The following is a 20298-nucleotide window of genomic DNA, read 5'->3' on the forward strand; positions in this document are numbered from 1 at the left end:
GACAATAAAGTTTCTCATTGTCTTCCATGCTATATTATACAAAGAAAACATATTTGATAACAATTACAATATGCTAACAAATATGTTTAAAGTTATAGCTTACATTGGTCATAGTAGATGTGTGTGTGTTTTGTTTTGTTTATTTGTTTTTGAAGTCTAAAAATTGGGCTTAAGAACAAGCGATATCAAAGTACATTATTCAGTTAATTTAAGAATGTCATTTGCCATCATTATAATTAATTCTACCCAAAGGAGAATGATAGCACGTCTTGTTCCAAATGGCAATAATCAGAAAGAAATTTATATTTAAGACTGTGTGTTTATATTTATATTTGTCTCTCATATTCTGGGTATTCCCAACATTTCAAACCAATGATAAAGTAACAATGTAAAGGTCTGAGTCGAAAAGTTACAATGCTTCTAGCTTCCCTCTCTTGACCTCAGTAAAGCTAAGAATTAAGCAAATTTGGTTCACATTCCTCCAACAGTATCTTTTGTACAACTAATGTGTAGTGACTAGCGATTGTAAGTAACAGAAAGCATCTTTTGCCAGCTTCTGCCTCAAAGGGGAGGTTTACCTTAAAGGTGCAGAGTGAGAAGGCACCTGGTCTCAGGAACAAAGAGAAACAAAGACCTAGAAAGTTATCAGCAACCTCTTGGCCTTGACCCTGCTTCTCTCTGCAGGGCTGCTGTACTCAGTCCCATCACTTTCTTCAGAAGCACTCTGGCTGCTTCTTCACGTCCGAAATCTACACAGCCAGAGAGTCTTTGTAATCTCCGAATAGCAATTCCAAATTCCTTGGAGAGAGAAATATATTGTCCCAGTTCAGTTCAGGTTTCTACTCTCAATCCTCCGAATTGTGTCTAATGGGACAAGAGCACATATCAAAACATGGCTTACAGGGGCATACCCCTTTGGATGGGGAAATAGGTCCCAGAGAACAGGGAATTTTTTTATGGCTGAGAAAATAACCTCTAAATTGTCTTCTAGGTACTACATGTTTAGTTTAGAAACATTGTGGGAACAAAAGAGATACTTATGTTATAGTCCCTGTCCTTAAAAAGGTCACAATCTCATAAACCCATGTACATTTGAAAGAGTAACATTTATTATTATGATTAAGTACTAAAGTGATGGCTTTGATCAAAAGGCAGCTGAATATAATGGGCACCTGGTAGAACTTAAAATGAAAGGACCTGGCTCTGGCTCCTTTCTTCTTATGGATCCTGAAATGGGTTACAAATTCTTTGAGTCTTCATTTTCTCATTTGTAAAACGTGGATGATCATGTTTAACGCAAAGATACTTTGGGATAATTAAATGCAGTGCCTACCAAATGCACAGTAGATAGCAGAATTGACTGGTTCAACAAGCATGTGTTAAACACAACCTTTGTGAAGCATTGGACTAGATGTTGTCAGGAAAATCAAGGCCATCAGTGATGGTTGTCCTTGGGGAAATCACAGTCTATTGAGGGGAAGTGAGGATTCACGGAACAGATAATTTCAATAAAGTGTAGTACATTTGTTATCTATAATTCTGCACATGGTTTGGATTGATCCTGGAAGATTTTGGAGAGGTGTTAGAATTTAAGTGAGACCTTAACGGTAGGTAAAACTTGAACAGCAACATTTCATATCAGATTGGGGTAAAGTCTTAAGCTGAGCTGACTGAACTCTGCAAAATTAATGGTTCACATTTTCTCGGTGGCAAGAAAGGAAAACTAAGATATGCTCCAAATACTGCTAGGCTTAAACCAAAGGGTTAAGAGACATATCGATACAGGCTTTTCCATTGTAAAGGAAGCTAGAAAATCCACTATGTGGATAATACATCTGTAGAGAATTGAGAGCAGGTTTTCTGTGCTCTCAATTATCTACAGAAATGTACATTTGATTTAATGGTATAAGTTCACAAGATTTACACTATAAACTAACACTGGACAAGTTTCAAAATTAGCCTTCGCTAGATTTAACTGGGGAACAAAGGGAAAAGAAGGAAGGAAAGAAAAAAAGAAAGAAAGAAGGGAAGGAGGGAGGGAGGAAGGGAGGGAGAAAGAGAGAAAGAAAGAAAGGATACCAGCCCTTGGATGTTTCAAAGTTGCTGCTTCGATACACAGGTCAAAGCCTGCCAGAGTGATTTACCATCTCAGAACAATTTGTCCACTTCATTTAGAAATTAGAAGTACATTTTGACCAATAAATCTAAATTTATTTTGCAATAGTCATTTTTTCTTAATGGGAGTGTTTTCCAGATGTTGCCTAAGTCTAGTCGTCTGGGCCCTCTTCCAATAAATGAGGAAAGTTTGATTTCATAGGTTGTCACTGTTGATTTTGTCTAACCTTTGAACTAATTGGTTCATCCCAACATGTTTGCCCTGATAAATAAGACTTCCAGGACATTGGAGGGATTCATCTATCCTTTGACTCCTTTGATGGGTAAGTGTCAAAGTTAACTTGCTTCATGGAATTAAATGCGCTTTCGGTTCAACAGGGATATACCTTATTAAAGATGTTTGAAAAAGATTTACAGGGATAGTAGTTAGAAAGCTTTGAAAAGAATCACAGTTATGCAATACACCTGTTGGATTCTTATAAATTTATGAGTTAAAGGAAAGTTGGAATGATAACACTGTTTGTTAAACTAAATTTTACTGAAGCTGTTTTTTTCCCCCAAGATGAGATTTAACCTTTGCACTGTAAGTACACGCTATAATTTGAATAGAGTTTAAGATAAGTCTATTTTCAATTTTGGGAATTTCTAAAGTATTAAGAGGGTCAGTAACAGGACTGAGATGGTGACTTGATGATATATGCTGCCTATGATGAAATCTGATGATCAGATATTTATTTTAAAATTAAAACTGATTACTTTAAAAAGTTGTTTCAAGAATAGGATGGTTTTATTATTAAATTGCATTTTAAAAGTTACCGAAATATTGTATGTAGCAAGGGCATGTACCAGCACTGAGATTAAAGAGTTTTTTAAAACTTCCTTTTTATTTTCAGCAAAAGCACAGTACCTGAAAGCAACCATGAAGTGGAAAATACTTCCTATTTACTTGCTGCTGCTACTTTCTGTTTTCTTGATTCAGCAAGTTTCTTCTCAAGGTACCTATACCATCAAAAATAGTTTTATTCAACAACTGTTGGTTATCATTCAGTTCCAACTTTTATGACAAGAAATGAATTTCTAAAAATGTGTATTTTTTCTAGTTTAATAGTATAACTTTTAAAATCATGTAAAACATGTCACATAAGTATAAGCATTTTGGGATTCTCATTTTTTTTTCTCCTGGGTTATGAAATCGTTCAAGAAGAGTGAGCTTTATGTATAGAATAATTTGGGCACTCATTTTTACCTATGGTTCTTTTGATAGTTTAAAAAAAAATACAGACACCTACATGATATACATGATAAAGCTATGCTAGAGGTATCCAATACCATCAAAATAACTGAAAATAAAAATATTTAAATAGCATATAATTTTTGCCTACACGTTGAAAAAGAAATTTAACTAGTCTTTCACATCAAATACGTGATTTTTCAAGCAACCAATATGGACATGGTATCATGTCATAATTAACATTTACTGGATTTCAAATGGTATTTTATTAATCTTGAAAGTATTCTCTCTTTCTTATAAGGACTTACACAGATGTAGACTTACACAGTTGTGAATGCCGTTTGTGTTACAACATTGAACTGTCCACACTCTTCCGAGAGTCAGATCCGGATGAACTGTTCTTGTTATTCACATTTCAGACAACATTCAACGTAAACACACTGACAAGAGTTCGTAGCATGGGATCGAGGTTGATTAGTGCAGTAATGTTAAGTTCTGGATTTTTTCTTTTCTTTCTGTTCACTTGATAAGCAAAATCCGAGGGAAGAAAAATCCAAACACATGATCGTTTTGGTGAAATTGCTAAAGCAGATCTTTCCAGTAAAATAACTAAAATCCTGAGGATGAAAGATAAGAGTTCCAGAACTGCTTAGATAAGAACAGATGTATAAAAGCATGAAAGTATATTACATATTTAGGAAGGTATGATGACGAATCCGGTATCTTCAGACCCTTCTCTCACAAAATAGTATCACAAGTCTCACACACTGGGTACATTTCTTAATTACTTTTTCCACTAAAGCAATTTTACTTTCCTTTAAATAAATGAAATTGAAATTAATGGCTACAATTAATAGACATAAAAGTAGGACAGACGTTTGATTTATGAAAATAAACCTTTTCCTGGAAAGTTAATTGATTTCCTGTTTCAGAAATTGGCCACCTGTAAAAGTCTTTTGATTTTGTCTCGTCTGCTTCTCCTGCTTTCTCCTCAACCTCTTCTCATTCTCTTTTTCTATTATATATATAATATATGTATTTATATACATACACTATATATGCATTTCTGTACGTATGTATGCAAAAAGTTCTTGAAAGTTGTCCTAATCTTCATTGTTTTATTTGCATATTAAGACTTTAACTTTTCTGGACTCATTGTTTTGAGACTTTTTCAGTGTATTTCAACGTCTCTGTATGGATTTAGAACATTGTACCTTCCAATCTGTTCCATTGATGGCCTCTATTGTTACAGCCCCATGCTTATCTCTCAGGGAGGGTTTTAAGGTGCTATTTTCCAAAAAATTTTTGAAATGTTTGGCAATGATGCTGCTGTACTTGGTTTGTTGCCCAGCATAAATCTATTCATCACCTTCATATTCGTGTTCAGATGAGATTTCAGAGGATATTGATTTCGTCCTCACTTCAACAGTGGTTGTAAGCATCTACCTTCCCCCAAATCTAAAGAACCCAGTTGTCCCTGCAGATAAAAGGGCGAAGAACCCTAGTACAGTCTGTGCCGGCACAACCAGCCTGCTTTAAACTCATCAGCAGGCATGAGAGACAATGTGATTGGGTGGGATTTTGGAATAAGATTTACCAGAGTTCAAACGTTGGGCTGTTCACTCAGGATGACCATGTAATTCATCATCAAAATCAGAATATTTTTGAGAGTAGGAGGAGTCAGTATAAGTAATTAATAGGTATTAATTAAGCTATAATACCTATAAGCCAGAACTGTGTACTAGTTGTATGCCCTTGAGTAAGTCACTTAAATTTCTGAGTTTCAGCTTTCTTATCTCTACAAGGGGCTAGTAATACCCCCCTGGAAACATTTTTCTAAGCACTAGAGATAACGTATGATGCAGTGCTCAGCACAGAGATGCTCGATAAATGGCAACAACGTAGTAATCACCTTAGTGGCAGCATCAGTAGTAGCTGTAACTGCCATTACTCCCTCCTCCCCCAGGACGATCACCCTCTTTATGCAAAGCCATTACGTTGCTTGATTTTTACGTGTGCATTTATCTTCTCAGTCTGGTGACAAATAAAGAGAATGATCAAGGCCACGTAAAAGATCAGCTAGAGACATCAGCTGGGCCTACAGCTTTTCCAATCAATAAAATTCTCCCTCACCAAGCGGTTTTGTCTTTCTCATTAGATAGTATTCTTTCTGCAAAGTGATTTGTCCGTGTTTAAGTTAGTATTGTATAATTTTAGATTTATCAAGCTGTGCAGGGAGATGTGGGGAAGGGTATTCTAGAGATGCTGCCTGCAACTGTGATTATAACTGCCAATACTACATGGAGTGCTGCCCTGACTTCAAGAAAGTCTGCACTGTGGGTAAGTCCTGAGAGCTGGCGTCTTCTCTGTCAAGCCACACCAACCTGCAAGGCTTCCCTTATACCAGCTGGCAGTATTGTGTTCACACCACTTCATTTCTTTTGCTTAAGTGTTTTTCCTTCTATCTGCATAAATGTTGCAGTGTGCTGTGCCTAAGGATGGTGTCAAAGCTTGTGGTTACTGGGAGAGAGGGAGGGGGGCCTGGAAATCTGTTACTTGAAAAAGTTTATTGGTTATCTCCAAGAAAAAGGTCCTATTTTAAACCAGTAGCAGTATAACCTGTTGAGTTGACTCTGACTCATGGCAATGGCATGTGTATCAGAGTAGAATTGTGCTCCCTAGGGTTTTCAATGGCGATTTTTCAGAAGGAGATCGCCAGGCCTTTCTCCTGAGGTGCCTCTTGGTAGGCTTAAACCTCCAAGCTTTTGGTTACCTGCTGAGCAGGTTAACTGTGCCACCCAGGGATGCCCTGTTTCAAACAGAGCCTTAAATACTGTGACTTAGGATTCATCGACCTGTCAACCTTTTGGTTAGCAGCTGAATGCTTAACCACTGCGCCACCAGGGCTCCTCCCAAACCCAAACCAAACCAAACCCACTTCCATTGAGTCAATTACGACTCATAAAGACACTATCAGGCCCCATCCGGTAAAGAGCAAAGAGTAACAATCAGGGTTGTAATTGTTTAGTGGTGGGGCCCTTCAATTGTTTTGTTTAGTAGCAAAAGAATCCACAGATATAATTTTGAGTTTTCGATATTAACATGTTTCTAATTTACCTAAAAAAGACACCTAAGAAGCATTAGAGTTTAATATTTGGATGAGTTTCAGTTAAAACCCAAAGGGTCTGAATTTTAAATTACGGGTACTCTTTCAGTTGAACACATTTGGAGCCATTTTGTCATGAACATAGAAAGAGTTCATATTCAACGTGTGAAAATTATAATTAAAATTCTTAAAAGTTGTATTTGCTTTAGAATTTGCATGCGAAGCCAATAAAAACATGTTGTCCTACAATACACATGTGCAAGGTAATTATTTCAAACAAGGCTGTATAAGTCACTATATCTCTAAGCAAGGCTTTTTTTTTTAATGAACAGGCCTCTTTTATATATTTATGCTTTGATATTAGGCTGAAAAATTTCAAACTCCTTGCCAAGTTTGTTGTAATAAAGATCCCTGCATTATAAAGGATTTTCAAGCCTGAACAGTGACCCATTTATGTTAAGCCAGCTGGTTGGAATATATCCTTCTAGAATCTGAATATTCAATTAATCTATTACAAAGGAGGAGACAATGGAGGGATTTCATACGAAGGATACTTCACTATTGAGGCACCTCTTAATTTTCTATTGTCCATACTCATAAATATCTCAGAAAGAATTGCCTGTCCCCTGGAGCTTTAAAGGGCAAGAAATTTTCCCTAAGTCACCATATTGCTTTTTGACTTGGACTGTCTCCACTTGGTGCACCATCCATTTTTTACTGGACAGTGTACTTTAAATTCCAAATAAAAGACTTAGACATACACTTTTGGATTACTAGTCAGCTACAAGGTGGGAGATTGGTACCAAAAGGTACCAGTCATGGGCTATGCTGCCTCATCAATAATCCATGTTTTGTCTTGCTCTGGGTAGAGCTCTCCTGTAAAGGCCGCTGCTTCGAGTCCTTCAGGCGAGGGAGAGAATGTGACTGTGACTCAGAATGTAAGAAGTTTGGCAAGTGCTGCCCTGATTATAACAGTTTCTGTGAAAAAGGTAAGCATCATAGTATCAATCGATGCCTCTTGGTACACTCAGATCTGTTCACCTTCCTCAGCTTCATGGATAGTCTAACCTGCAGTCCATCTAAGGCCTTGATTTTACTAATGTTTAAGCTGCTCCATAATAATTTTGTTTTTGAAGATAAATGAAAGAAGGAGAACCTCTTCCAACAGCAGTTCCTGTTCAGCCAGGCTCCAGGAGCACCGGAGGTCCCCAGATGGAGGAGCACAGAGGGCACGGGCTGCACGTACATGATTTATTCTTCCGATTTGGTTCAATTTCAGGTTAAGCCAGTAGTAACCAACCCACTTGATGATGTCTTGTCTTACCCTAACGGTGCTGACTACACAAAAATCAACTGTCCTTTGAGCTATCTGTGCTTTTTGGTCTTCACATTTGAACACATATTAAGGACAGTACTGACATGGTGCCCGAGGTGTAATTAAGGTATGACAGATAGGGCGCATTCCCTGGGCACTCCTTGACGGGGGATGCTACTGAGCAGTTTTGTCTATTAGCCATCTCAGTTTCCATGGTCAACAGTGAGAGATCGTTCAGCAATTTAAAGCTACTTGTACTGGGTGCTATTTTCCATAGATAGGCCCCTGTCGACGCTCAGCTTCTTGGAGCAAGTAAATTTATGAATCAGTTTAAGCCACCGAATTTACAGGCAAAACTATTAAGAAGTTGCTAACTTTCTGTTGTTACTTTATTTCCTATCTCTAAAGTTCCTCCAGTAGTCTCTGTACAAATGATTGTGTGTAATCTCACCGTCGTTGAGTCATTTCCGACTCATAGCGACCCTATAGGATAGAGTAGAACTGCCCCATAGGCTTTCCAAGACAGTAATCTTTATGGAAGCAGAAGGCTACATCTTTTTCCCACACAGCGGCTTTCTGAACTGCTGATCTTTTGGTTCGCAGCCCAGCAATTAACCCCTGCATAACCAGCGTTCCTTGTTGTGTGCTATAGTCAATAAAAGGGATATTCCCATTTTAAATTCCTCTTCTCTGGCTATAGACCAAACTTGTTGCCATCAACTCGATCCCAACTCATAGCGACTCTACAGGACGGAGTAGAACTGCCCCATAGGGTTTCCAAGGAGAGGCTGGTGGATTTGAACTGCCAACCTTTTGGTTAGCAGCCAAACACTTAACCTATTTAGTATATAACAAAACCCTCCAGACTTCACAAAAAACATTCTAAAAACATACTTAAATGACACGTCGATTTTTTTTTTTTTAAAGTCAAGCCCTGCTTTATTAAAGTAAAAATATTTGTGGAGGCAAAAGTGAAAAAATAAGCATTGCTCACATAACCTTATCATTTTGTTTAAACAAGTCCATGCCTCCTGCTTCTTCAGGACGGTGGGGAAAGATATGGTGGAAAACTGTTAATCAGCATATTTGAGGAATGTTTCTTAACTGTTGAATGTTATTATTGGAAAGCATTCCAAAAAAAAAAAAAAAAAAAGTAGACAACACCCTTGTAATCAAAACCTCAGAGCTCTAAGGTCCCGTAGCCTTCGGAGGGACCCAAGATGAGTGATAACATATTTACTCATTACCCCGATAATGTATTTGGCTCTGAGGCAAAAAATTAAAATTTATTTTAGGCAGGGTGGGTGAGTGGGGAGCGAAAATGGTTAGAGAGTGCTGAAGCTTTGAGAGAGCATCTTAATAGGGACAACGCTTCATGCTACCGAGCGTTGTGTCAGATGCCTGAAACAGAAATAGAAGTCAATTAAAAAAAAAAACAAACTAGATGAAGGCAATGCCAGGCAACTTCATTTACAGAATTCACAGAGATATTCTGGTCCCAACTGAAAATAAAGTAACTGCCCAGAGCTTCAAATTCTTTCTTTTGAAAAATAAGAAAACAAACTATTTTGAGACTTACCACTTAGTTGTTTCAGTGTTGTGACGGATAATGCTGGTAGGCATCTCTATACAACTCAAAATTATAACATGTCAACAGTTGAAGGAACCAAACAGCTCAGTCTCTTCATAATATGAGTGAGGAAACTTAGCCCAAGAGGTTAATTGTTTTGCCCCAGATCACTAGCTAGTACATAGAGGAACTCTTCCTCAAACTAAGGTACTTGGCGTTTTTGTTGGGTGTGGGGAGGAGGGAGAGGTATAGTTGTCACTTCATGGAGAACACAGCAGTAGAGATCTGAGGAGATGTTTGGTGAAGCAGCAGGACTTGCCACAGCTCTCCTCTACCCAGAGAGTAATGATTGTTCTCTCTTTTTTTCTTTAATCTTCCAGAAGTCCTTCTCTTTTTCTTCTGGTTTCTAATTATCAAAAAATGCCCTAGGTCTTTTCTTCTAGACATGAAAAATGTGGCAGAAGAGATAAAATATTTAAAAAGATATACAGCAAACCATTATCAGCTGTTTCTTTGAGATGAGAAACACATTTTGAGGAAAAGTGAAGGTTTAAAATTTTCACATGGGTAAATATTCATGTAGAATTTTTGTAATTAAAAAAATATAAAAGGCAGTTGGTATCATTTGATTTATATAATATGAAAACAGGAAAATGTAATTATTATATTCTTCTTCTTAGCAGCATGACTATCCTGCCATTCACATGCAATATTATTTTTATAATCACAGAAGGATGGCACAAGGGATTGAGCTTGTAGAGTGAATTATCGTTTAGGCTGTCTAACACCTTTAGAAATCATCTAGGATAAACATTTCATTTTGCACACAAGTAAACCAAGTTCAAGAAGGGTTAGCCCATTTGACTGAGGTCACAATGGGAAAAGCCTCAAAGGCCTGAGATTGGAATTTAGGTCTTCTGACTCTTGAGCCATTGCTCCCTGTCATAATTTACAATCATTTGAGAAATGGTATTTTATAGCAACAAATCCTTAGAATTAATTGGTCTGGAGTTTTAAGTGTTGGACTAGAGCCCACCTGCACTGGTGTTCACCAGCATCTACTCTTGAATCCAGATGCCTCTGTGCCTTTCACAGTTAGACTTGCTGATGAATATAATAAACAAGGTGCTAACCCACCTGTCTTGCTTGGCTTCAGCGCATAACCCCACCTCACCACCGTCTTCAAAGACCACACCTCCAGTTCCAGCAGCATCTCTCAACATCAGATCAGCCACCAAACGTTCACCTAAATCACCAAACAAGACTGAGAAAGTTATAGAATCACAGAAAATAACAGAAGGTAGGAAGATGACAGATGTATCAAAAGGTGGACTTTTTAGATGAAATCGCGTGTAGGTTCACTACTTTTATGAGATTGTTCTCAGAGAACAGGGTAAACTTGCAAGTCGTGAAAGGCACATTTCATTTTTTGTTTGCCTTTTTTCTTTTTAAAGAATGCTTTATATGCTTCAAATCAAAATTTAAGCTAAAGCATAAACCCTTATGAATTTACACTCTTCCTTTATTTACTGAACCCAGCGTGGGTCTACGCTAAAATTATCAGAAGAGACAAATTTCATCTAAAAAAAAAGGGAAGTCCATGATTTTCACTGCGAACTAGATTCTGTGAGAAATTTTTGACAGATATGGGTAGCAGAAATTAATTCTGCTAGTCTCTGTAAACGCTCAGGTGTCTTGCTTTATCTGACAACTGAATTTAACAGGCAGTTGATCGTATTACTGATGACATAATAGCAGAGCACAGATATTTGTAGATCAGTAACCAGAAATTCTTGTTGTATTTGGATCGGCAGTTCTTTTTTGTTCTAAATCACAGTCTGTGTGATCAACCTTTTCATTTGATTTATAGAACATTATGTTTCTGAAAATCAAGAGTCCTCCTCCTCCTCCTCTTCAAGTACTCGGAAAATCAAGTCTTCCCAAAATTCAGCTGCTAATTCAGAATTAAAGAAGAAACCCAAAGGTTTGAGCATTGATAAAGATTGAAGACTATATCAATGCCATGTTAACAATAATTATTTAAAAGTAACGTGTGTTGGTAGAACGATTTGAGTGTATTTCAATATTTGGGGGTGGCATATAACTCCATAAAATTACTTTAGAAGATAATCTAATGACTACTTCCTACAGGAAATTCATGCCAAGCAACTAAAAACCACTCTTAGGAGCAAAGGATAAGAAGATACTGTTGAAGCGACTATAGAACCTTAGGATAGCACCGGAGATGATAATAATATTCTTTTACAATCCCTCTTTATATGATATTGTTCTTTCTTCTTCTTCCTCCTACATCTTCCTTGTTTTTTCATTTTTCCTCCCCCAGCTTTCTTTTAACACTTACATACTGCATGAGGTGTTTTAAAAATATGAATTCATTTCTCATAAGCCCCTATGCACTATTTTTATCAACATTTTACAGATCCTCTTTATTACTTTCTTCATAAATTGCATGTCATATCTGGTTGATTTTTTTCTAGATGACGTACTACAGGGTAGGCTATTAACCTCCCGAAAAGACACTTCCTTCATTCTGCTCTTATTTCCTTAAATTCTAAAATATATTCTATTTTTCCAGGAAATATGAGGCTGGACTTATGAAGAGCACTATTTCCTGGGCGGTTGTAATTTCCTCTGAAGCGTTCTTTCCAGCTGAAGTCAGATATTAGCCTTTGAGTTGTTCAGAGTCTTGCACACAATAAAAGTGTGATACATGTTTGCTGAATGGAATTTACCTCAGTGATATGCCCCTTAGGCTTTGTAATTCACTTATGGGATGGCTGCTATGGGAAATCCTGTTAAGTAGGGTCTTTTTACTGTCATGGCATTCCAATCTTCTCTCTACTTCCCCTGAAAGTGCCATGCTGGGGTGAGTAGAGGGAAGAGAGCAGCTAATAGCCACATGTACGGTAACAGGGTTCGGCAAGGGCCAAGGTGATCAAAGCAGATTCCAATGGGGTAGTTGAAGAGGCTTCAGAATCAACTGGTGCAGGGAAACTCAGAGATATTGGATCTAGGTTTCCAGGAGGAAAGAAGTGACACTGGGTAATGAAGAATAAGAGGAGGGGTAAAAACAGCAAAGAGCATTAACATAGAGAAATTTATATTAAGCATGTAGGGTTTTACTTGGGCTTTTCATCCTTATCTCATTTATTTCCTAAAATAGCCCAATAAGATAGGTTTAGTATTTTATCATTTTACAATAAATTAATGAACATTTTTTACTAGGGGGTAGTGATTTGTCTAGAGATACACAGCTAGTCAACGATGAGATCTTTCTGTCACATTAAAGACAAAAAACAATGACAAGATGTGTTTTTTTCTCTAGTAAAAAATAACAAGAAGAAAAAAACTCCTAAAAAGAGACCTGCCCCAGAACTACCAGTTGTAGAGGAAGCTGGAAGTGGACTGGATAGTGATTTCAAGCTCGCTCCAACTACCTACATTTCTACCACCCAGAGCAATAAAGTTACTACACCTCCCAAGATCACATCAGCAAAACCAATAAATCCTAAACCCAGTCTTCTACCTAATCCTAATACAAGTGCTGTTAAGGTTACATCCAAAGAGACACCTTCAACAGCCAGTAAAGAGACAACAGCAGAAACTGAAAAGACTGGTACAACAAATAAACAGATTTTGACTAGCACAGAAGAGACTACTTCAGCTAAAGAGATACAAAGTACAGAGAAAACATCTGCTCCCACATCTGAAGTGCCTGCTAAACCTACACCCAAAGGTGAAACTACAACCAAAGCCCCTTCTCTCACCACCACAAAGGAGCCCACACCCACAACCACCAAGGAGTCAGTTCTCACCATCCCCAAGGAATCTGTACCCACCACCCCCAAGGAGCCAGCTCCCACTACCCCCAAGGAACCCGTGACCACCACCACCAAGGAGCCCACGACCACCACTACCAAGGAACCAGCTCCTACCACCCCTAAGGAATCAGCTCCCACTACCCCCAAGAAGCCTGTGACCACCACTCCCAAGGAGCCTGCGACCACCACCACCAAAGAGCCCACAGCCACCAGCACCAAGGAGCCTGTGACCACCACTCCCAAGGAACCAGCTCCCACTACCCCCAAGGAGCCGGTGACCACCACCACCAAGGAGCCCGTGATCACCACTCCCAAGGAACCAGCTCCCACTACCCCCAAGGAGCCTGTGACCACCACCACCAAGGAGCCCGTGATCACCACTCCCAAGGAACCAGCTCCCACTACCCCCAAGGAGCCCGTGGCCACCACTCCCAAGGAACCAGCTCCCACTACCCCCAAGGAGCCCGTCACCACCACCACCAAGGAGCCCGTGACCACCACTCCCAAGGAACCAGCTCCCACTACCCCCAAGGAGCCCGTGACCACCACCACCAAAGAGCCCACAGCCACCAGCACCAAGGAGCCTGTGACCACCACTCCCAAGGAACCAGCTCCCACTACCCCCAAGGAGCCGGTGACCACCAGCACCAAAGAGCCCACAACCACCACCACCAAGGAGCCTGTGACTACCACTCCCAAGGAACCAGCTCCCACTACCCCCAAGGAGCCCGTCACCACCACCACCAAGGAACCAGCTCCCACTACCCCCAAGCAGCCCGTGACCACCACCACCAAGGAGCCCGTGACCACCACTCCCAAGGAACCAGCTCCCACTACCCCCAAGGAGCCCGTGACCACCACCAAGGAGCCCGTGACCACCACCACCAAAAAGCCCACAACTACCACCACCAAGGAGCCTGTGACTACCACTCCCAAGGAACCAGCTCCCACTACCCCCAAGGAGCCGGTGACCACCACTCCCAAGGAACCAGCTCCCACTACCCCCAAGGAGCCCGTGACCTCCCCCACCAAGGAGCCCGTGACCACCACCACCAAGGAGCCCACAACCACCACCACCAAGGAGCCTGTGACTACCACTCCCAAGGAACCAGCTCCCACTACCCCCAAGGAGCCGGTGACCACCACTCCCAAGGAACCAGCTCCCACTACCCCCAAGGAGCCCGTGACCACCACCACCAAAAAGCCCACAACTACCACCACCAAGAAGCCGGGGCCCACCACCCCCAAGAAGCCAGCTCCCACCACCCCTAAGGAACCAGCTCCCATCACCCCCAAGGAGCCAGTTCCCACCACCCCCAAGGAGCCAGCTCCCACCACCCCCAAGGAGCCAGCTCCCACCACCCCCAAGGAGCCAGTTCCCACCACCCCCAAGGAGCCAGCTCCCACCACCTCCATGGAGCTCTCACCCACCAACCCCATGGCGCCCACTCCCACTATCCCCAAGGAGCCAGTGACCACCACCCCTGAGAATCCAGCAACCACCTTGGCTAAGGAGCCCGCTCCAACCATCCCTGAGGAGCCTGCTTCCACCATCCCCAAGGATCTGACTCCTACTATCCCTGAGGAGCCCACTCCAGCTACTCCTGAGACACCTGCTCCAACCACCTCAGAGTCCTCTACTTTAACTATCACCATGGAGCCTCCCTCCACCCCCATGATTCCTGCTAAACCAACTCCTGAGTTACCTGCAGAACCCACATCAAAGTCTACTGAAGACAGTCCCAAGGAACTTGCTGTACCTATAACCAAGGCTCCTGAAGTGGCCAAACCTGAAATGACTACAGCACCTGAAATTACAACTGCTGCACCTAAGATGACAACAAAAAAACCCACAACTACAACAGAAGAAAAGACTACTGAATCTAAAATAACAAGTACAACCATGCAAGGAACAACTATCACAACTGAAGATACTACATTAGCCAAAACAACTCTTAAAGCAACAACTACACCCCAAGTAACTACTACAACAAAAAAGGCAATGACTACGACTGAGAAGATTAAGAAACCTGAAGAAACAACAGCTATACCAAAAGATACAGCTACTAATTCTGAAGTTACAACTCCTAAACCTCAAAAGCCAACCAAAGCACCCAAAAAGCCAACTTCAACCAAAAAGCCAAAGACAACACCTAAAGTGAGAAAACCAAAGATTAGACCAACTCCTTCAAAGATGACTACCACAATGCCTGAATTGAGCCCTACCTCTGAAGCCACCACCAGCCCTAACAAAGCTCCAAACACAGAAATAATTTGGACAAATCCAAAGAATGAAGACATAGGTGCTGCTGAAGGAGAAAAACCTCACATGATTCTCAGGCCCCCGGTGTTAAGACCTACGGTTATTTCAGGCATTGATTCCTTAGTGAGACCCCATCAAGGCATTAGCGTCAACCTCATGTTTTCAGGTAATCGTCAGTTACATTCGTTCTTAAAGCTGGTAATGTTAACTTGCCCCTGGGTAGCACAAATGGCTTGCATCTGGCTAACCTAAAGATTGCCAATTTGAATCCACCTAGCACTGGTACAGAAGAAAGGCCTGGGAATCTGCTTCCTTTAGATTACAGCCAGGAAAACCCTATGGAGCAGTTCTACTCTGTAACACATGGGGTTGTCTTGACATGGAAATCAACTCAACGGGAAGTTGTTGGGGTTGTCTTGACATGGAAATCAACTCAACGGGAAGTTCCACATGGGGTTGTCTTGACATGGAAATCAACTCAACGGGAATTTTTTTTTTTTTTTTTTTTTAAATGTTAACTTACATTTATCTGAGCCAACATGCCCTAAGTATCATTCCACTGAGTGTATACATGATCTAGAACCCTGGGCTTGTTTGTGAAGTTCTATAACTTCTCTGTAGGTAAACAGAGGGTAATCACAGTAAGCTTAGTTTGTCTTTGGAAAATTTAGTAATAACCAGTTAATGACTTAGCATTAGGAATTTAGCGTATGTGTCTGTAAGCAGAGATGGCACACAAAATGTCAAAAAAAAAAAAAAAAAAAGGCTGAGTTTATCCTTAAAAAAGTACAATGCAAAGCAAAAATTTGCAGTATTTTTTTTTTCCAAACCAAGTCCAAAGGGCAACCAGAACCGAAAAAAAAAAAAAAAAAAAATGAATTTCCCATTGCATTAAAACATCCAATAAATGTCTATTTGAAGATTAAGGTAACCTGGCTCATTCTAATTCATAATGAATTTATTTTTATATACTACTTTCTGTGTAGTACCACCTTTAAAACAGAATACTGAAATATATCACTCCTCTTTCACCTCTGAAATTCATTCACCTCAAACTAAGCCCTTCAAGATTTTAGGACAATGTAAACATAGAGGAAATGGAAGCCAGGGGATTTGAAAAAAATGTTTCTCATTATGTTTTATATCGGCCTAATACATTGTTAATTATTTGATTTAGATGAAACTAATTTATGCAATGGTATACCAGTAGATGGACTGACGACTTTGCGCAATGGGACATTAGTTGCATTTCGAGGTGAGCTATGTCTGCATTCTTCTTCCCATCATTTTCTTCTTGGTATTTATGAGAACCAAAGCTACCTGTAGAGAAACCTGACTGACGAATTTATCTCACACAATATTATGAGGACCTGAGAGTAATAACCAAAATATTGGACTCACACAATTGGACATATTAAAGAGAAGCAAAACAAAGAGCTTGAACTAAGGATTTTCCTTCCATTAGGGAAGTAAAAGGTATTTCAAATTTTTATTTCATATCATATGAAATGACATCAAGATTTGTATTTCCTATTTTACTTGAAAATAACACCTTGTGATGTATTCAAGTGTTAAACACTCTCCACAGGAGAGTACCAGAATGACATTATTTCCTGTTTCCTAACGCTCTGCTGTACTATTTGCTAGTCCAGTCTTCTTCAAATGTAAGTAGTCATTAAATCTAAAAAGAAACAAATCATACTCACACCAGAAGAGATTTAATTCTGAAAGACAAAGACTTTGAGATCCTGAGAGATAAGTGACTTTCCATTGGTCACAAAGCTGGAAGCTCTTTCTAGAGAAACTAGAAAACTAAAATATTTCTAAGACTATGTTACATTTCAAATGAGAACCACCTACTCTCAGAAATGTTCAAATCCTAACTTCTGTTCTAGTACTCAATGTACCAACTCACCCTTCCAGTTAATCCTTGTTAACACATTTAACCTGTATAGTAAGCCATTTGAAAAATTTCATTTCGGTTTCTTTAGGGTAGGTTTAATTTTCAGTTCGTAGGCTGATCTACTTTTTTAAATTTTAGGTCATTATTTCTGGATGCTAAGTCCACTCAGGCCACCCTCTCCACCTCGTAGAATTACTGAAGTTTGGGGTATTCCCTCCCCCATTGATACCGTTTTTACTAGGTGCAACTGTGAAGGAAAAACTTTCTTCTTTAAGGTAAGAAAATCATCCTTGTGAAGGAAACCAGCAAATAGTTAATACACTGCTTATTAAAAAAAAAACCCATTGCTGTCCAGTCGATTCCGACTCACAGTGACTATGACCACCTAAATCAGCTTAACTTCCACTTTAGAAATGTCCCCATATTTTAATAAGCTATCATCAAAATTTAATAAAAAGTTCACGTCAGGAAAATATTTGGTAACATTAGTAACTTATTAAAACATTAAAAAAAAAAATTAGCCAAGGTAAAACTCTCACACTTAAATCTAGGAACACGTTCCAAGCCATTTTTTCATAAATTACGTTAACATCATCTTTTCTTTTAAATTACCAGGATTCTCAGTACTGGCGTTTCACCAACGATATTAAAGATGCAGGGTATCCCAAACAAATTGTGAAAGGATTTGGAGGACTAAATGGAAAAATAGTGGCAGCTCTCTCGATAGCCAGATACAAAAACAGGCCTGAATCTGTGTATTTTTTCAAGAGAGGTACGTGTTATATAATGGACAAAATTACAAACCTCTTAAAGAACTGATTTGCCAGGGAATTTTTATTCAACATTTTCATCTATTACTGGGTTTACTGACAAAAGATATCTTTGATGGCTGCATCAAATATTTTTACTGAAAAAATAAAAATTGAGGGCCGTTAGTAGTATTTAGATCTCTTGATATGCAAACCATAATTCATTTGAGTCTTTCAGGTCATTGATAAAAGAATGTCATCATTTACTTTCAAACAAATAAAGTTAAACATATAACTATGCAGTAACTTGGATCTACTCTTTCAACAAGTATTTTAGGATTTAGTAATCATTTTTATAATACCCTTGACTAATAACCAGTAATAACAGCTGAACATTTTATGAAAAAACATGAAAAAAACTACCTTTTCCTCCACCTAGTAGCTCATTTTCACCCTTTTTAAGATTAAAATTAATGTTCATATTATATGTGATTTTCTACTACATAATAGGTGGCAGCGTTCAGCAGTATACATACAAACAGGAGCCCGTCCAAAAGTGCACTGGAAGAAGGCCTGCTATCAATTATCCAGTATACAGAGAAATGATACAGATCAGGCGACGTCGCTTTGAGCGAGCTATAGGACCTTCTCAAACACATACCATCAGAATTCACTACTCTCCCGTGAGAGTCACTTATCAAGACAAAGGTAATTTTCTTATTGTATTAAAAATTTTTACATGTGAAGTAAATGTCATATCGTTTCTTACAGAATAGAGTTTATTAGATACAAATACTGACCAGGTAGTCCTAATAATGTAAGCTTATTGAAGCAAAACACATCAATTTGCCTCTCTTAATGACCAAAGATCAAAACTTTCTTTGTGGGTGAGGAATGTAGTCTATTCAGGTTTGCTAATTAAAATAGAATTTATCAAATACCTCTCGCCAGAAGCATTAATACAAGTCTGTAGCCCTCAAACAGTCGTAAGAGAGAGATATTATGGCCGTGTCAGAGAGGGCAAAAACTGAGGCATCAAAGTTAGATAACACACCCAAGGTAACAGAGCTACCAAGTGACCAAATAAGATTAAGACCTATGTCTGTCTGACTCTAGAAGGTGCTCTTTCCAATACAGTATATTGCCTTTTCGTCTGAAACCTTCAATTAAAAATGTCATCCACAGATTTTCTCCACAATGAAGTTCCAGTGAGTACACTGTGGAGAGGACTCCCAGCTGTGGTTACCTCAGCTATATCACTGCCCAACATCAGAAAACCTGACGGCTACGATTACTACACCTTTTCTAAAGGTAAGTAAAATCTAACTAGCTTCTCAAGGATGTGATCTACCTTCTGAAATATGAAAATAGTCAAAGCAAAAACACCAAGTGGTTACCAAAGGTGAGAAGTTAAGCTAAAACACTCTAACTGCTCTGAACAAGAGACGGTTTATTTTTGGGGAATACATTTTTTTTTTTTTTTTAGGAAAAAAAAGCCCAGAAATCTACGTTATTCTGCTTAATGCTAAATGACATCGGAAATAATATTAATTAAAAAGGATAACCTAAGTGTAATTATTATTTTAAAAAATAATTGGGTTATTCTCAAATGCTTACTTTGAAAAAGGAGGCTTGAGTTTAATATTACTGGAAGATGTTGAAAAGTAAATTCATCAAGGCAGCTGTTTTTCTTTTTGTCAGAAAGTTCGAATTAATGAAATTATTTCGATATTAAAACAATAAGCACTGTTTTTGAGTATAATAACCAACACATATGATTTTTGTTAAAGTTCAAGTGGTTTTTCTTTTTTTAAATTAAAAAATGATTTCTCTTTTATTTAGATCAATACTACAACATTGATGTGCCTAGCAGAACAGCGAGAGCAATTACTACTCGTTCTGGGCAGACTCTATCCAAAGTGTGGTACAACTGCCCTTAGGTTGATGGGCAAAGGAACAACCAACCAATTACAATGAAGAAAAGAATGAAAAATTTTGACACAGAAATACATTTTATTAATAAAGAATACTGACATGAGCATACCAATTTAAATACAAAAATGTTTTTAAACTTGACAATAACATTAAAACAGATTCAACAATCCTATTCACAATTACTAGAGTTTACAGGACATTTAATTAATATTTCCTCTATTTATTCCTCCTCTCCCTCCCATTGCATGGCTGACACCTGTAAAAGAAAA

The 20298-nt window shown here is 38.9% G+C and overlaps 2 protein-coding genes across 7 annotated transcripts in view; one reads left to right on the plus strand and one right to left on the minus strand.

Moving 5' to 3' along the window:
* Positions 1-3013: 3013 nt before the first annotated feature.
* PRG4 (proteoglycan 4) lies at positions 3014-20034 on the plus strand. Of its 5 annotated transcripts, XM_049867968.1 has the most exons (12): positions 3014-3110; positions 5564-5686; positions 7322-7441; positions 10494-10637; positions 11208-11321; positions 12684-15608; positions 16620-16697; positions 17484-17620; positions 17961-18117; positions 18605-18802; positions 19280-19405; positions 19937-20034. In XM_049867968.1, exons 1-12 carry the CDS (start codon positions 3035-3037, stop codon positions 20032-20034), a joined length of 4296 nt encoding a protein of 1431 aa, XP_049723925.1. In that variant the 5' UTR covers positions 3014-3034. The 5 variants fall into 5 exon arrangements, with proteins under 5 accessions (XP_049723925.1, XP_049723926.1, XP_049723927.1 ...); XM_049867969.1 differs by lacking the exon at positions 11208-11321; XM_049867970.1 differs by lacking the exon at positions 5564-5686.
* A 102-nt stretch (positions 20035-20136) lies between these two features.
* The window catches only part of TPR (translocated promoter region, nuclear basket protein), a 57217-nt gene continuing 57055 nt past the window's right edge, over positions 20137-20298 (minus strand). For both annotated transcript variants that reach the window (XM_049867967.1, XM_049867966.1), the window contains exon 52: positions 20137-20285. In XM_049867967.1, coding sequence (XP_049723924.1) covers positions 20230-20285 — 56 coding nt within the window. In that variant the 3' untranslated portion in view covers positions 20137-20229. The remainder of the gene's footprint in view (positions 20286-20298) is intronic.

This window comes from Elephas maximus, chromosome 24 (genome assembly GCF_024166365.1).
Source record: "Elephas maximus indicus isolate mEleMax1 chromosome 24, mEleMax1 primary haplotype, whole genome shotgun sequence".
Taxonomy (NCBI): Eukaryota; Metazoa; Chordata; class Mammalia; order Proboscidea; family Elephantidae; genus Elephas; species Elephas maximus.